Below are 18,536 nucleotides of genomic sequence, written 5' to 3' on the forward strand. Positions count from 1 at the left end.
CGAAGGTCCTCCATTTGAATTAATTAATTATGTTCTTGTATGGACGTGATGTTCCACTTTACTTGGGAGTGTTGTTGTTCGGGGCTTTTTGGTATCTTTTTTAACGTCTGATGTTGTTCATTATAAGATCTTGGAATTTAGAAAATTTCATTACTTCTGACCAACTATTTTCATTGATATTTCTTAGACCTCTTTCTTATACTTAAAATAACTCTATGACTCATAATTTATAAATAAAAAATCAAAGATAAAAAAAATGTAGTACTTTTAAGATTTTGGATTCCTTAAGATAAAATGATCTTGACAATGAAGTGTATATATCGAAAATCCGAATATTACCAAATGATCAATGTGAGCATGATAACATAGTTCAATCCCGTGTGAAGCACGGGTAATTTACCTAGTTCTCATCATATGAGCAAGTTATTTCTGGTTTATATGATGCATCTAAAGAGATGGGCATATTATGCAACGATTCGGGGAAATGAAAGCATAGAAACAGTATCATGTAATGTCTACACTTCATCGTACAGCCAACATTATAGATGTAGAAGGATGTGACAAAATTTTGCAACGAAAGTGGAGTCTGTTTGGTACTTTGGTATAATTACGAGGCTAAGACCATCCTACATGGCAAGGACCTTAAGAAATTTGGTAGAAGAAAAGTCTGTCATATGATGGAGATAAGGCTATGCACCTTGAAAACAGACTTAATATTCGACCAGTAAATAAAACAATAAAATATTTCTGATCCTCCAGGTTCAACATTCAATTGTTCATGGCACTATTGAATTTGAGAAAATGACAAAAATGGACCTTATGTTTGGGAGTAGGTTTAAAATCTTTCTTGACATTAGCCTCAAACAAATTTTTAACGAACTTGGTCAGTTAGAGAACAAACTTTTTTTTAGTGGTAACTAACATTTGGAGGTATAATGTTTGCAGTGCTTGCTATATTTTATCTCTTTCTAGAGTTTGGTGCATTTTTTTCAATGTAATTTTTGCTATTTTTGGTCCATCTTTTGGTGTCTAATATATGTTTTGTGTTATAGTTTCTAGCATATAATGAGACCTTCTCAATGCTTTTGATTATAGCTTCTTCTTTTCACAGTCCCATCAAATCTAATAGACAGAGTTCGTTAAATATTTCAGGGAGACACTTTTGGCAAACTTAAAGAACAAAAACTGTTCAAAGCATACTTTAGGACTCTTTAAACCTACTCGCAACCATAAGAGACCATTTCTGCCATTTTCTCTATTTAGTTGTGGATTCTATGTTTTCTCTAGAACCATGTTGACTTCCGACGCATAGAGATTGAACAGTCAGTCAGCTGTTGCTTTCTTTGACTTCCGATGCATAGAGACTTTCTCAATGCTTTTGATTATATCTTCTTAATTCCGATGCATGATGTAAGTTGCTTTGAGAGTAAAGCATATATGTTGATTGTTTTGAAAGGTCTTCTCACCTAAAATGAATCTAAATTAGAGAGCTATTCTAATAATGATGCAAGCGGCAATTACCCATGACCTCTAATGAGTATGAGGCAAGAGGTGATTATCCATGTCCTTAAAAGATAACTTGAATATGATTGATGACTATTCCGTGGGAATTGAGCTTAAATACCGAGTGGACAAGTGGTGTGTACCTGTGTCCATAAACTATGTGCCAACACAAGTTGTCTAGATAGACATTAACTAGTGGATTCACGTAAGCTAGAAGTTCATGGTTCTCGCCTTGGCAAGTGAGAACACCAGATTTCATGTCTTAGCTTAGTCGGTCAAGGCTAATTTCCTACCGATATGATTAATGATGAACTAAAGTTACTTAAAAAGTATTTTTCTAAGTGTTCAAAGGAGAACTTTTATGTGCATTTGACCATGATAGTATGATGTTCTCGAACTTTCTTATGGTCTTAACTTGGCCATTGCATGAACATGAAAAATGTCCTTTTTAGCATGATTTCACTATTTTATGCATTGCTATCATACTTGAGAAATTTTTTGTGCGAATGCATACTCTTGCCTACATTGTTTTCCCCAATGTAGGATCCCACGTTACGGGTTCTCATTCTCGTGGCAAGGAGTCACCTTCAGCTTTTACTTAGTAGTGGTGAGTCCTCGTGTTTCAAGAACCAAGCCTTTTATTGCTTTCAATTTTATTTTCAGACGTTGTACGTGATGCCAGGGTTACTTTTGATGTAATAGACTGTTTCGAGACATAGTAGACTTCTGCTTCGATTTATAAACTCATGATATGAAATGTTGATTTTAATCTACTCGTATTGTATAATCTATGTTATGTATGATAGGTGGCTTGTGTAGGGCTTCCCGGGGTCCCATACACCATGTTACTCATAAAGTGTACGGTCATGACAAACTTGGTAATTAGAGCACAAGCTTAGAAAGGTCCTAGAAAGTCTCTAAGCCACGTCGAGTAGAGTCTTGTTCATGAGTGTATAGCGCGCCACATTTATAAATAAGAAGCTATATGATGATTAGGAAATTTCACTTCTTTCATTACTCTAAAGTCATGTTTGGGGAGAACACTGGACCAAATTATAGGTGTTGCCAAGTTTGGGGAGAACACCGGACTCCATGTTTCGGCTCACATGGTCTCTATGTCGATTAAGGCTAATTTCCCACAAACATGACTAAAGATGAACTAAAGTTACTTAAAGAAGTATTTTCCCAAGTGTTCAAAGAAGAACTTCTATGTTGACCATGATAGTATGATGTTCTCCAACATTCTTATGGTTTTAACTTGGTCTTTGCATGAACATGAAAAGGTCTGTTTTAGCACGATTTTACTACTCTATGCATTGCCATCTTACCTTGTACATTTTCTGTACAAACGCATACTCTTGCCTATAATGTTTTCTCCAATGTAGGGCCCGACATTACAGGTTCTCATTCTCGTGGCTAGGAGCCTCCTTCAGCTTTTACTTAGTAGTAATGAGTGCTCATGTTTTGAGGACCAAGCCTTTATTGCTTTCAGTTTTATTTTCGGACATTTTACATGATGCCATGGTTACATCGCAGTCACTCTTGATGTAATAGACAGTTTTGACACTTGGTAGACTTCTATAATCTATGTTATGTATGTTAGGTGGCTTGTGTGGGCCCTCCCGGGGTCCTATATGCCATGTTACTCCTAGAATGTTCCCATGGGTCGTGACAAACTTACTTTTTGTATAGATGATTGGGTGGCATTCATAGAAAATCATATATTTTTGTAAGATTTTCTACTTTCTGGTGTACATTTCTTACTTCATCTAAAAACTTATATGGGGAGCCAAGGAGGTAAGGAACAGAGGAAGCATTTCAGTGATGCAATGAGATAAAACGATATTCTGAGAGGTTATGAAAGAAAGATGGAGCATAATAAAGGATAGATAGGAACCTAGTTCACCCCGCTTTTTTTGTTTTTCAGTCCCTACTCCCTACACCACCAGGTCGTGCATTTTTACGGAGAGAATAAATGAGAATGCTGTAATAACTTTCTCTCGCTGAGTATCCAAACCTGCAGTTCCTTTTTGACCCTTGCCTTTATCTCATCAATTCTAGGTTCTTCTCAAGACCAGCTCATACCATCATTAATAAGCTTAGGAATCTCCATGTAAAAGTTAAAACACACACAAGTTAGGTGAGCCTAAAGTGTTCACGCTATTGGGAAATAGAATAAAGATCAACTAGGATGGTATTTATGTACTTCTTGCAAACCTAGAAAGTCGAGAGTCCTTTGCAGAATCAATTCAAAACTGAAATTGTCTCCGCTGTTATTGGAGTTAGTGAAGCTAAGAAAACTCTACATTTGCTTCAAGTGTATAAACCTCCACTAAAATGGGTAACATGCATATAAAATTAATGATGTTGGTAGAAACATCAGCTAGAACTCATGAGGTAAGACCACATGGTGAAGGACTAATCCCTTTCCTAAAAACTAGCTTAAAGGAAAGAAGAAGAGACATAATAGAAAAGTTTACTCCCCTCTTGTTCATACTCAACTTAACTCTTCCTTCTCTATCTGTTTTTTAGTTGGATCAAGTAAGGGTTTCATTGATAATAGCAAGGACAACTTGTCTGTACAAGAGATTTACCAAAAAGGAGAGACCTACAAAAAGTGGTTCTCTCCGAAAAAAACCCAGCCCTCTCTTCAAACAGGAACTACACGGGTGCACCAAAAGGAAATAAGGGATAAGAGAGTACCCCTCAATTGAGCAAAAAGCTCATCTCCACTCCTTCAAAAGCTCTCCTATATCTCTCTTTCCAAATGACCCACATTAGAGCTAGAGAAGTAACATTCCGCGTCTAGTGCCTTCCTCTCCTAGTTCCACTCTTTCAGCTGAACATCAACTCCATGGATCTTGGGATTACCCAAGTGACGTATAATCATGTAAACATCAAGTCCTCCTTTTCTATCTTTCAGATATCCTGCTTCAGCTCGTAATTTATCTGTGTTTTCCTCCACATGAAGGCCAAAAAAACCAACCAAGCTACCTTCTTCACTCCCAGTCCCTCTGCCCCAAAAGAAAAAGATATAAAAGATAAAGGAAGTTGGCCGAGAATGGATCATTTAATGCCTAGGTAGATGAGACCAAAAGGTGTTGAAAACTAGCATTGGACTTATACTGATGCTGCAGCCATGGGTCTCTGTCCAAATTATAAGAATCATAGCATACTAGTTGTGGACAAGCTTTTATGAAAATCACAATGTAAACAATTCAATTGTGCCCTCAACTGATTGTGACAGTTCAAAAGTATCAGCATTTTGTATATAGAAACCCCAAAAGAAAAGCTGGGAAAATGACAACATGAGACATTCAAATATAAGTTGTTGGCCTCTACAAGAACTTGTCCAAATTATTTCAATTGAAACTTTTATAAGTTACCCGTAAGTTAGTAGCATAATCTTCAGCTGCTCGAAGAAGTTCCACTAGCTGAACAGCAGCATCAAGTGCATCTGGAGCCCAGGATGGTGGAGCTTCTAGAAGTCCAAGAAGAAGCCTCTGGGTGGCACTTGGAGTAGCAATGGCATAGTATCTAATCCAGAAGCAGATGTCAAAAATCCCTTTCCTTTCTTAAAAGCTCTAAAAATAACCTAAATGGTGCTCTTACCGATGAAACAATCGTGCATACGGCTCAAGTGCCGGTAGCCCTGCAACAAGATGCTCATCCATTGGTGTTGTAGGAGGTGGAAGCAGAAGAGCAGGAACGGCAGCTGCAGTCAAGGTAGCAGTCTCATAACGAGCAACTTCTTCATCACAAACACTTAAAATAACACCAGCACCATTGGCAACTGCCCACCTCGGAGTTGAAGGGATTAACTGAGGATGCTTTCCAGAGCCACGAGAAGAAGCTAAGATAAAATGCTGAGTCAATAAAGTATATCACAATTCTAAAAGTATGCACATTCTCTCAAAATACTATCTCATAGTTCCACACAAAAGAAAATTTAGAGGTGTAATAGGAAGACCACAAAACAAAAGAAGAAAATGAAAAGAAAGTACACAGAAGTATTATCAAAGATATGAAACAGCTCTGTACAGTCTCCACTGCAAACTTTCATATATGTGAAGAGCTTAGATTTTCCACCAAGAAACTGGTAGCCCTCTTCTCTCTATGAGACACCTAAAATTTTGTCACAAGGAGAAAGGAAGCCAGCATGGTTTCCCGTAAATTGGAAGGAGTACATGCCCCATTATCCAAGTGAGCTGTTTTAAATAGCTAAAATGTGAACAGTTGCACTCAAGTGTTATACAGAGTAGTGTGTAAATTTCCCACATCAAACAAATGTAAATATACAAAATGAAAAATGTGACTATTGAAGATTCATGCGTAAGACACTTCTTCCATGATTTTTTCAGTTTTCTCATAATTCTCACATGGTATCAGAAAAAATCCTGAATCAGGTTCCACCTCTATTTTCTTCTATCTCATGTTACTTGCTTTTTTCATCACCCTACCCATGGATGATACAAAATAATCCCTAGAGCTTTCAAGTGTGTGTTTCTTGATTACTCTTACATTCAAAAGGGATATGGTTGTTATTCCTCCGATCTTCGTCAATACATTAAGTTAGCTGATTTCACCTTATTTGAAACTCAACCTACTAAAACATTTTTCTTCAATCTATGTGGCTCAGCTATGTGGCTCCGGTTATGAAGAATGGAGAGAAGGTAGTTGAACTGAACAGAGAGGAGGTGGAGAAGGCTACGGAGGAATGGAAAGAGGCTCTTATTCTGTATGTAGTTGGGGATTCTCCTACCATTGCAGCTGAGGAACGATACATTGAGTGTATACAGTAAGTAAACCAAAGGTATACTACCATAATGATGGATACTTCTTAGTACGATTTGCAAATGTAGATGATAGAAATGAGGTACTGTATTCGGGTTCTTATTTAATGAACAATCGAACTATTATTGTGAAGATCTGGAGTCCTGAATTTGATTTCAATAAGGAAGTATTGCAAACGGTGCCAATTTGGGTGAAATACCCCAATCTCCCTCTTAATTGCTGGAGTATGGACTCTTCAAGTTGGATTAGTAGTGGACTTGGGATCCCTTTGTATGCGGATGAATGTACTACTAAAGTGGATTGTATTTCCTTTGCGCCAGTGCTTATTGAAATGGATGTGGTTAGAGAGCTACCAAGGAAGCTGAAGGTGGAAGATCCTAATGGTAGGGTGTTTGAGCAAGTAGTGCAATATGAATGGAACCTGAGTATTGTGATAAATGTATGCAGGTAAGCCACAAATGCCATGTGAAGGAAGGGGCGAGACCTCCAATACCAACCAGAAGGGTAAGTAAATGGATACATAAGAATGATACAAGCAAGAAAGGGGAGGCGGAGATACAAGGGGGTCAAGAAACAGCAGTAATACCCCAAGAAGAGGCATGGAAGGTGGTGTCACCAAAAATAGCAACGAAAGCAACTCCTAAGGAGCAACCAGGTGAAACAGTTCTGATAAGAAATGGATTTGATACGCTAAATATATATGAACATGGGAGTACAAGTGTGGGAGATGGTCGATTTATGCACAAGAAGGGAGAGGGAGATGGACTAACTAATAATCCATATGATGCCAGTCACTTGGAACACTAGAGGGATAAATAAACTACATAAGAAGAAGGAACTTAAGCTGTTTATGAAGGTGAATAATGTTAATATTTTTACAGATATTTTAGAATAATAAGTAAAAAAAGATGCAGTAAATAAAGTGATAAAAAAAATTGCTCCAGGATGGAAGTATGAGGAGAATTATACATTCAGTACTAAGGGTAGGATTTGGGTACTATGGGATCCTTAATTTATAGAGTGTGATGTGAGAAACAAGTTTGACCATTATATACAAACTAGAGTGAAAGTTAAAGGTAGTGGGATAGAGTTTATGTTCGTTGCAGTTTATGGAATACATAAAATGCATGATCGACTGAATTCTGAGAGGACCTGAGGGATTTGGTTGCTAATACACAGGGGCCACTGCTATGTATGGGAAAATTGATGCAATACTAAAAACAGAAGATAGACCTCAAGGAAGTCAAGTGCAGGATGCAGAAGTCAAGGATTTTAATGATTTTTTGCTGGATGCTGGGATGAATGAGATGACAACAGTCGGTGGCTGATACACTTAAACAAATGGACACAGTTGTAGCAGGATTGATAGGGCTACAGAAAATGCTGACTGGATGCTTTACATGCCAATAAAGGAGGTAAAGATATTAAGACAAGGAATGTCTGATCACTCTCCTTCGAGTCTGGCACTGGACACATTGCAAGAGAACTCATAAAGCTTTCAGATTAATTAACTGTATTGAGACCATCCTAGGTTTCTTCAAATAGTTAAACAAGCTTCGCAAGGACATAGAAAAGGAGACATGATGACAGTCTGGTGGAAGCTCAAAAAGATGAAAAATATCCTGAAAGAGATTAACAATTCTGAGTTCAGAGGGATGAAGGACAAAATCCAGCAAATCAGAGAGCAGCTTCACCAAGTACAGAATGATATGCTAGACCATAATATGGTGCATGCTAATAGGGAGCAAAAAAAGGAACTGAGGAAACAACTGGAGATTAGAATTTGGTTGAGGAAAGTGCTATGAGACAAAAGTCGAGGGTACAATGGTTGAACCTAGGTGATGTTAATACAGGATACTTCTTTGCTCATATGAAGTGGCCCAGAATACTATCACAAGCCTGACTACTTCTGCGGGTATAATTGTGCATCTCAAGAAGATATTGGGGAAGACGCTTCGAACTTCTATCAAGGATTACTTGGAAAAGCGGCAAATTATTTGTCAAATGTTGATACACTGTAATGAGGAAGGGAGGAATGCTAAGTAGAGCTCAGCAAAGCAGCTCCAGTAACAAGTAAGCGGAAACAGCTCTGAAGGGTATCAGTGACCTAAAGCTCCAGGACAAGATAGATTAAATGCTCTGTTTTTCATGAGAGCATGGCCAATAGCGGGGAAGGAGATTACACAAGCAGTCCTAAACTTCTTTGACACTGGTAAAATGTTCCAACCTATTAATTGTACTACTGTAACTCTTATATCTAAGGTGGAAAACCCAGCTAGAATAAGTGAATACAGGCCAATTTCATGTTGCTCAACAATATACAAAGTTATATCTAAAGTAATCACCTGCTAGGTTGAAACTAGTCATGGAGAATCTTGTGGATCCTAATCAATCAGCTACCGGGAAGGGCTTTGAATGACAATGTGATACTAAGTCATGAAATTGTAAAAGGATATGGGAGATAGGGGAGACAAATCCTGGATGCTGCACTCATAGTCAGTGAATGCATTGACTCCAGAATAAAGGAAGGAAGCCCTGGTTTAATGTGCAAATTGGATATCCAAAAGGCTTTTGACCATGTAAATTGGTCTTTTCTCTTAGATATCCTTAGCCAGATGGGCTTTGGGGACAAACGGCTGAAATGGATTGAGACATGCATCAAAAATGTCAAGTTCTCCGTGCTTGTGAATGGAGAACCTGTGGGTTTTTTTGGATCAGAAAGGGGACTGAGACAGGGTGACCCTATCTCCCCTTTCCTGTTCATTCTAGCAATGGAGGGATTTAATGCTATGATGAGGATTGCTACACAAAATAGATGGATCAAAGGCTTCAAAGTGGGAGGCAGAGGGGGGGAAGAAAAAGAAATTGGCCATATGCTCTACGCAGATGATACCATCATCCTTTGTGATCCTGTAGAAGAACAGATAAGCTACATTAAAGTGATATTGGTACTTTTTGAAGCAGTCTCAGGTTTGAAAGAGAACTGGGGGGAAAGTACTCTCTTCCCTGTGAATGAGGTACCTCATATAAGAGAGATTGCAGGCATACTAGGGTGTAGTGTGGAAGCTTCCTACCACCTATCTAGGCATGCCATTGGGTAGCAATCACAAAGCCTTGGAAATATGGGATGGTATTTTGGAGAAAACTGAAAAAAGTTCTCTGGATGGAAGGCTCAATATCTTTCACTTGGAGGACGATTGATCCTAGTAAACTCTGTTCTTGATTCTCTGCCCACTTATGTGATGTCTCTACTTAAAACTATAATTAAATTCTTAAATTGATTGACCTCCTCGCATCCACAAAATAACTACCTTCACGTTGAAAGAGCTTGTCCTCAAGCTCAAATTCCAGGTCAATCATCCAAAACGCTCAAGAAATTGTTCACAACGATATGCCCAAGTTTATGGGTTGTTGATACTGTTAAAAGTAGGAAAATTCATCTCTACATAACTTGGTATTATCAAATGTGAATTACCACTTGTTGGATGATTCTTATCGGCTAATTGAATAGGTGGTGTATTGCCTTTAGTAGCAGAATTTGTTGATATGTCGTTGCTGATTTTGTGGAGCCAACTCCCAATCTAGACAATTGTCCTTGGACGACTTGGAAAATTCTTTCACCAAAGCTTAGATTTCATTGAAAGAGAGAACTCCAATCTCTTCGGCTCTGCAAAGGGAGACTGAAACCTTAGAGTTCAATGGAAGAGAGAACTCTAATCTCTTGCTTTTTGCCAAAATATGACTTAATGTTTATTCATCAAAAGCCCGTTTACATAGCAGTCTTATTACATCAATAGGAAGTCTAATTCTTATGTAAGTATGAGACGTAAATCTTATTCTAAACTAATATAAGTTACTAAAATTATAAATAAATAATAAAATAAATCTACTTAAAAATATAATTAAATACTTAAATTAATTGACGTCCTCGCACCCACAACATTAGTCCATTGATTTAACATCCGATAATTCTGGGAAATGAGAAACCTTCGAAATGTCCTGTCCTTATTATTGAACCCTCATAGCTATTTTTGTAACAAACTTCTGTTGTGAAGTCCCATTTTCTTTATACCCAAAACGTCATGTTTCTTGCTTTAGAGAATCCCCAATCGACTAGATTAATGCTTTTATTCTCCTTATTACCTTACCAGTGAAAATCTCTTCTCAATCTATCAAATTTTATTCAATCTCCCTTGGTAAAGGGAAAACAGACATCATATATGTAGGTAAAGCATCCAATACAGAATTAATGAGAGTCATTCTACCATCTAAAGATAGGTACTAAGATTTCCACCTTGATAGTTTTCTATAACATCTTTCTACTACTCTACTCCAGATATCCATAGAGAGACTATTGCCCCCAAAGGCGCCCCCAATAGATTGTCGGCAAAGCAACCACCTGACATCCAATATTGGCTGCCAAAGACAACAAACTTAGTACATCATTAACAAGTTGTAGGAAAATCTTGGACCAGTTAACATGTAACCCAGACACAGCTTCAAAGATGGTAAGAATGGCTCTGAGATGTCTGATCTGGTCCACTTCAGCTTCACAAAAAACAAAAGAATCATCGGCATACAATAGATGGGATATTTCCATAGATTGAGAACCAAAACCTTAATCATATGATTAAGTCCTTCCATGACTAAATAAGATAGAAAAGGTAACATTGGATCTCCTTGTCTAAGACCTCTCTGAGATTGAAAAAAAAACTTCGAGGCTCCCATTGTTGCACATCAACTAGCTTCCCCATCGCTGATTTCAATATTTCTGTAATAAGCTTGGATAAGATCTTGTATACCCCACCTATAAGACTTATCGGTCTAAAATCTTTTAACTTCCACACCATTCCTCTTAGGAATCAAAGCAATGGAAGTAGCATTGAAGAACTTATCAAAAATCTTATTCTGATGGAAATTTTGAACAATTGACATTATATCTTCTTTGAGAAATCCCCAGCACACTTTAAGGAAACCCATTGTGAAGCCATCCCAGCCAGTTGCCTTGTCCACCGCACACATATTAATAATTTTGAGGACCTTTGCCTCTGATAAAGGTCTTGCAGCCATTCACTTTCTTCATCATTGACTTTGGGAGAATTTGGGAATTCAAAAGAGGGCCTCCAAGTTTCTGTTTCTGAGTATAGTTTCATATATAAATCCACCAAAGTTCTTTCAATCTCAGGCATTTATACCACAACTCCATCCTCGACTTTCAATTTGTCTATGGTATTGTACCTCTTCTGAGCAGTGGCCATTATTCGTAAAAATTTAGCATTTTTATCCCCCTGTTGAAGCCATAAAACTCTAGATTTCTGTCTCCAGCTTGCCTCCTCATTTTGCCCAAATCCTCTGGTTTGACCATAAGCGTTGCCTCCCCGATCATCCGCTCATCTACATTAAGTTCTTTGTTCTCCTGGGTCAGATCTAACTCAGCTAACTCATTCAGAAGGTTGTTCTTCTTATTTTGCAGTTCCCGAAAAGTTGTTCCACTCCATTCTTTACTTTTGCTCTTTAACATTTTAAGTTTACTGCCTAACTGAAAATCAGGGCAGACTTGCACCTCAAACTCATTCCACCACTTCTGTATCAATTCTTTGACACCATCCACCCCTAGCCACCAGTTTTGAATTAAAATTAAGACTTCTTATGATTCCAATTTCCACACTCCAAAGAAATTGGGGAGCGATCGGAGTTGGCTCTAAGAAAAGGAATAATCTATGAAGCTCAAGGATACAAATTGGGTAGGGTGACATTCTAATAGATGCTTTGCTTCTGGAATGTTTTTTCTAGTTAGAGGCAATTTGCTGTTCCTAGAATAATAACTAAAATATGCTTGCAAGATCTAATATAGAAGCAGAATATCATTACATGACTATTACAACTTGTGAACTCTTATAAAATGTGTTGTATCAACAAATACTGAACCCAAAATGATTGGATATTATTAGAACTTATAAATTTGAAAAACTATAGCTCGCGTTTGGCCATAGATTGTGGAAGTAGATTTTAAAATTTGATCTTCAAACTCTGATCACTATTTTGGGCTTCCACTCAAAAACTTCAAACTTTTTCCAAGTAAAATGCATGTCCAAACACAACTTTAAATTCCAAAAATCACAACAAAAACTCAAATTTTCAAATTTAAAGTTTCAACTTCAAACTCTTTGGTCAAACGGAAGCATATATTATTTTGGTTCCGTGTTTGGAGAAGTGCGATGTGTATTTTTATGAAGTCCAAACAAGTCAACCATTACGTCATAAGGGTAGTTTTAAGCTAGAAAAGAATGATGGGCATTTTAGGATCAATAGGTGGGAGGAGGGTAATTTTAAGAGAAAGATAATAGGTTTGGGGTAGTTTTGCCCCTTCTCCAAAACAACAATAAAGTTTTCAGAAGATTCTAATGCATAAGCCCCAAATGAGTCGGAAGATGATCTGTCGTCTCTGAACCCAATATTGTAAACAATTGAGGGAATTGGAGTGAGCTACTCTTAAAAACCCTACCCCTTATACATAATTCAAAAACACTCACAGGAAAAGTTATAGTTACTTTACACAAGGCAAATAAGTAAAGATTCGTATAAGTAATCTTACTCGATTTTAAATTCCTAAATATTAGTTCCTATATAGTTCAACCAAGTAAAAATTCAATAACTAAAAGGCTTTTAGTTAATTTCAAGGTCCTATATGTTAGAATATTAATTAAATGACAATTTTGTCTCGTGTGAAACCTATTTTACAGGACAAAAAGGTGACAAATGCTTCGTATTGGGGTTTCATGCTTTGTAACAGGAAATACATAGTAGATTTCCTAGGCTTTCTGAAATTAGCTATATATGTAATCACACTTTTGGAGGTGGCCAGCATACCCTTAATGCTGATGAATACATGTTACCAGTTTTCAAAAAAATAAATACTAGTATATACTAGGCTATGACAATAGATGTGGTAACTAAAAGGATGTCAACAAGCTATCCTCAAGTTCTATTAGCAAGGTCTGAGAAGACTTTTAGCATACAACAGATACATTCAAACAAACTTAATAGCAAGAATTTTTCACGGGAGCGATTTAGTTTTGAAAACTGAATGTGCAGTTCTTGAGCCATAAAACAGACACATATTCAACCAATGAAAGTTCACATACCAGTTGATGGTGGCTTTAGTTCTCCAGCAGCATACTTCCCCATAACACCACCACACCTACATACATGAATCACTTTGCTACATCAATAGCATGATAATGTAGTTCTAACTTCCTATTACACAACGACCTCTAACTGTCTATGAATTAGGACCCGTTTGGTAGGCGGTATTAAATAGAATAGTCCATGAATTAAAATTTAGTCCATCTAATACATTGTTTGGTCACTTTATTTTATTTAATAAATGGATTGTTCATACACCACATGTGGTCTTATTTAGTCCCTAGAAAATGGAGGGATAACTAATAAGACCCCTAAATGACAAAAGTATCCCTTTATTCATTTTCCCAAGTTTGTTATAATTTGATTTTTTTGTTTGTTTATGTTGAAATAATTATACATGTTATTTTTAATTCCTAAATACGTTTAGTGTAATTTAATGATTTCACTAATATTTTTTTTCTTTTTTTCTCCTTTTCTTATTCAATCTAGTTCGTCGATTAACCAATTGAACTTTTTTCTAATAAGCTTTACCTATTGAACAATATAAGTAGTCATGTCAAGTTTAAGATATATTTGACCAACAAAAAATTAGAAATAGATCATGTCATCAAGGATCTCCATAGTGGTACATCATACCTAAAAATTAGTAACAATTATACACAATATCACCTAAACTAGTAAAATGAAATAGATAATCATACAAAAAATATATATTGTACGGCGGTTATCTAGCTTGACTCAATTACATGAAATAAACAATCTCATAATAACACAAGGATATAATAGTAAAGAAATATTTTATAGAGTTTTAAATTAAACACAAGATCAAGTGAAAGCAATGAATCAAACACTTGACAAGAAATAATTCATGCTCTACTATTCCCTGCATTACTTTTTTTTCTTTTTGATGACAAAGGAAACCCGCAGCTGCTACCCTTTGGGTGCGCACAGGGTAAAACCCCCGCTCTATGCAATATCTCGCAAACCACATAGGGGAGGTAATCTGCACCAGGCTCGACCCAGAAGGCAAGCCCCTTGCTTTCGCTGGCAAGGGGTTTCGAACTTGAAACCTCCAACATGAAAGTCCCAAGCTCAAACTACTGGGCCACCCTGCATTATCAATCTTTGTACCAAACAACTCCTTAGAGTAAGAACATCATTTAATGAGAAAAAATTCAGGTCAATAAAATGACATAAAGTTCTTTTACTTGAGAAGCACCAAAAACAGATTAAACAAAGTTAGCATCGGGACGAGAATAAAAGAAATAGATGGACCAAAGAAGTGAGTGTTGTGTATGTTGTGCTATATATATATGTACTATCCATGAAAGCTTTTTCAGTATGGTCACAAGCATAAAATACACTTGTATTTCAGTATGACAACCCCAGAAATAAATGGAAGTATTAGTGAAAGTCATTAAAAAAAAAGCTTCAGAAGGCATGTCATGAGGGACTTTGGAGATGATCCTCATGCACTAGTATAGACAAATTAATAGACCAACCTTGAAAAAGTCCCTTTGATTAAAGGGAAGAAAGAGAAGCTCTACCTTCTTTGAGGAAGAGTTATTATGGATGTTTTTCAAATAAATACTGGTCTAAAACTACAATTGTAGATCGGAAAATTGAAAATATTTTCAAGAACTAAAGACAGAAAATTCTGCTGAACAAGAATACCAGCTTTGGATAGGACAGTGCAAAGAGATTTGGGACCAGCGGTTTAAGATTAAGGAGGATATTACAGCAGCCTAACTACAGAACCTGTGAGTGTGTTATATAACCTGAGTTACTGTTATACTAATGTAGAGCCAAACTGAATATAATTACTATAGCATGTTGATTTTCGTAGAATTATTTTACTTAAGGCTTTAGCAACACGATCGATTAAATCCAGATCTAACTCTTGAACGAGGCTGCTGCCACATGAAATCAGGTAATTACATTATAATTATTTGTAAAAGGGCCAAAATTACTGTTAAACTATTGCAAATAGAGAACCTTAAGCTTCCGTTATCGTTTGGAATCAAAAATGTCCTTGACATTGTTTTATTGGCTCACAATTGCCCTCCTCACTAACAGACTTCCAGCTTGGAAAACAAACTACTTTAAAAATTAGTTTTTTTTCTCCTTTCTCAAGTCAAAGAACTTTATGTCAAATTCTTTCTCTTTGGTGAACAAACAGACTTCATTTCTCTCTCTTTAGGTCAACAAAAATATTAAGCTTGGCAAGATTTCTCAAAATTTAATTTTCTTTCTCCTTTTTCTCTCTCTTCTTATTCATTCTTTCTTCTTATCCATTTTTCCTACTTTCCTACTGCTCTTCTCTGTAAAAGAGTCCAAGCTAGAAATGGCTTCCATCTCTTCAGAAGCAAAATCTATCTATATATATATATATCCATTCATTCAACCAACCAACAGCAAAATAGGAAGTGCAAAGATCATGTTCCAATAGAGGAGTCAGTAATGGTGGCTTGCCAGTTATTGTTCAAATGGGTTGTGGTCAGTTAATGGTGTTTGGCTTGTTTACATCGCAAAGTAGAAATCTTTTGCAACTGGGTTGTTGATTTTCAAAATAAGGCTCTTTTTATGGTGGGTCTTGGTCAATTAATGGTGTTAAGCTCATTTGCGTTGCAATGGAGAGGGTTTCTAGAACCGTGATATTGATTTTTGTCACAAATAGGCTATTTTTGATGTGGGTCTCTTAATCAACAAACACCATCAAAATACCCACCTGCGGCAGAACCCGACAAAGTCGACGAACTTGCTCCATCAAAACCACTCCTTCCTCTCTGCCTTTCACGGCCAAGAAACCTCAACAGCCACCACTACGCTTGGTGATCTTAATATCTGTTCCCTCGTCACTTTCTCTGCCGGCTAAACGAATTTTACTAAATGGTGAGCTTTATCTCAGCCATGAAATTTTGATGATGATTATGGACTTCAATTTGGAGTGTAAAAAAAAAGAAGCATATGAGTTTTTATTAATGAACTTGGAATGTTTCCCCTATGGTTTTTTTTAGAAAATTTCATAAACTGGCGTTATTTGTGCCAGAGTTACGAAAGATAGAGAGATTTTGCTTAATTATGAAACGTTTCAGCAATTTGGTATCAAAACATAGCAGAATACATTGTTTTTGTGCACATAATAAAAGTGAAATATATTGTATCCGGGCACATAATAAGTGTATCTGTATGTGAACAATATCTCTGTAGCGGAATACACTATCTGTGCGTGTATCAATATTAAAATATATTGTATCTGCACACTTAATAAGTGTATCTGTGACAACATATCTGCCTAACTGTATCAGCACGGATAATAAGTGTATACAGGTTTATTTGCTATAAATTCCCAAATTATCGCTAGATTATGTAATTTTTTTAACATTCGCTATTTCGGTAAATATAGGGCCTTAGTTTGTTGTGTCACATAAAGGGTGGGCAGTTTTGATTGGGTTTCTGATATTTTTCTCAGGTGGATGAGGGATAATTCTAATTCACCCCTTTATTTTAGATGTGGTCATGGTTATAAAATGGATTAATGGGAAAGTGGGACAATTTAATGGTTTTTTATCCATGTCAAATGCTCAGTTGGAGAACTGATATATTTGAGGAAAATCTGGCCCTCGTTTTAGAAGGTGAAGACACTTTTTACGCCAAAAGATAATGGAGGGTAAAAGTGCTATATTTTCGATAATGTAAACATAATTTTGGCCCTTTATTCTTTTTTCATGAAACACAATTACAAAATATTCTGACTTTCATGAAAAGATGTTGAGAGGAGAAGATTCATAAATACACATCTAAGAACTGGTAAATCTGGAGTTTGACAGTAGAACATGAAAGAGTGAGAAAAACCATCTCAACCAACCTTCCCTTATTTTAATCATCTATGTGTACAATTTTGTACTTTTTGTTGAATTAGACAACTATTTGTCTGACAGTAGTGTCCGGGTTAGCTTACGCATTGAATGGGTCATTAATAACCTTGTCTAATCTTATAAGTTATATGAGAGAACATCTATCCTAACATCTGCATTTTTGAGGCACTTGTCTTGAGGCTAGGCTGGACTTTGGAGGGCCAATATTCATTTCCATAAAATTATCACTCGTCATAAAACATCACTAATCTTACAATATCACTTTCTGTTGAATGTAGTCATTTCTTTGTATAAAATACTGTCTTGTTTAGATTATGCATTGAATGTGGTCATTTTCTGGTCTTATTTGTTCTTATATGAGTGCATATCTCTCCTAACATCTGCTTTTTTGCAGCACTCATCTTGGGGCAATGCCAGACTTTGGAGGAGCAATATTCATTCCCATAAAACATCAGTGGTCTTACAACCGGTCTAGAAACCTTGCCTTCCCCTTTGGTGAGTGTCATTCTATCACTTAACGCTCCAGCAGTAGTTCCACTTCAACCATGCTGTTGTGATTCCATGAGGCATCTTCATTTATCATACATTCTCCTAGACATTATTTTTTATCAGGTAAAGTATTTCAGTAAAATAACAAAATCATCTTGGCTGTATACAAGAGGTATACCAAGAAAAGGAGAAACCGACAAAATATGGTTCTCTTCAAAAGACACCCAATCTTCCATATAAACAGGAACTACATGGGTGCACCAAAACAAAATTACGGATCAGAGACTACTCCTCAAATGAGCAAAGCTCATCCCCACCCCTTCAAAAGCTCTCCTATTTCAATCCTTCCAAAGGACCCACATCAAAGAAAAAGGAATACATTCCAAGCCTTGTGTCTTCTTTTCCTACCTCCCCTCTTACATCTGAACATCAACTCCTTCATGGATCTTGGCCTACATGCCATTCTCCTAGACATTGTGCCTATATTTCTGAATTGTTTGCATTTAGGCATCATAATCCCATCAAATCTCACTTCAACTTCACTTTTGTTATGCTAGCTAAATTATTTATTATAATCGTGGTGTTAGGGTCAGCTTGCGCGAATTTCGATTAATTCTACAGGGTGCTGCAACCTCTCACCAGCACCAGATATTGAATGATTCATCCATCAAGACTTGCACAAATGGGAAGAAAATCATCTAGAGTTTCTTCTCCGTTGGGATTTGG

At 36.7% G+C, this 18,536-nt stretch overlaps 1 protein-coding gene across 1 annotated transcript in view; it reads right to left on the minus strand.

Annotated features, from left to right (window-relative positions):
- LOC101255788 (protein GIGANTEA) overlaps window positions 1–18,536 on the minus strand; it is a 42,056-nt gene that overhangs the window by 12,267 nt on the left and 11,253 nt on the right. Inside the window, exons 7-9 of the mRNA XM_004237784.5 lie at window positions 13,443–13,498; window positions 5,116–5,356; window positions 4,890–5,040 (exon numbers count right to left, since the gene is read on the minus strand). Coding sequence (XP_004237832.1) covers window positions 4,890–5,040; window positions 5,116–5,356; window positions 13,443–13,498 — 448 coding nt within the window. The remainder of the gene's footprint in view (window positions 1–4,889; window positions 5,041–5,115; window positions 5,357–13,442; window positions 13,499–18,536) is intronic.

Source organism: Solanum lycopersicum, chromosome 4 (genome assembly GCF_036512215.1).
Source record: "Solanum lycopersicum chromosome 4, SLM_r2.1".
NCBI lineage: Eukaryota > Viridiplantae > Streptophyta > Magnoliopsida > Solanales > Solanaceae > Solanum > Solanum lycopersicum.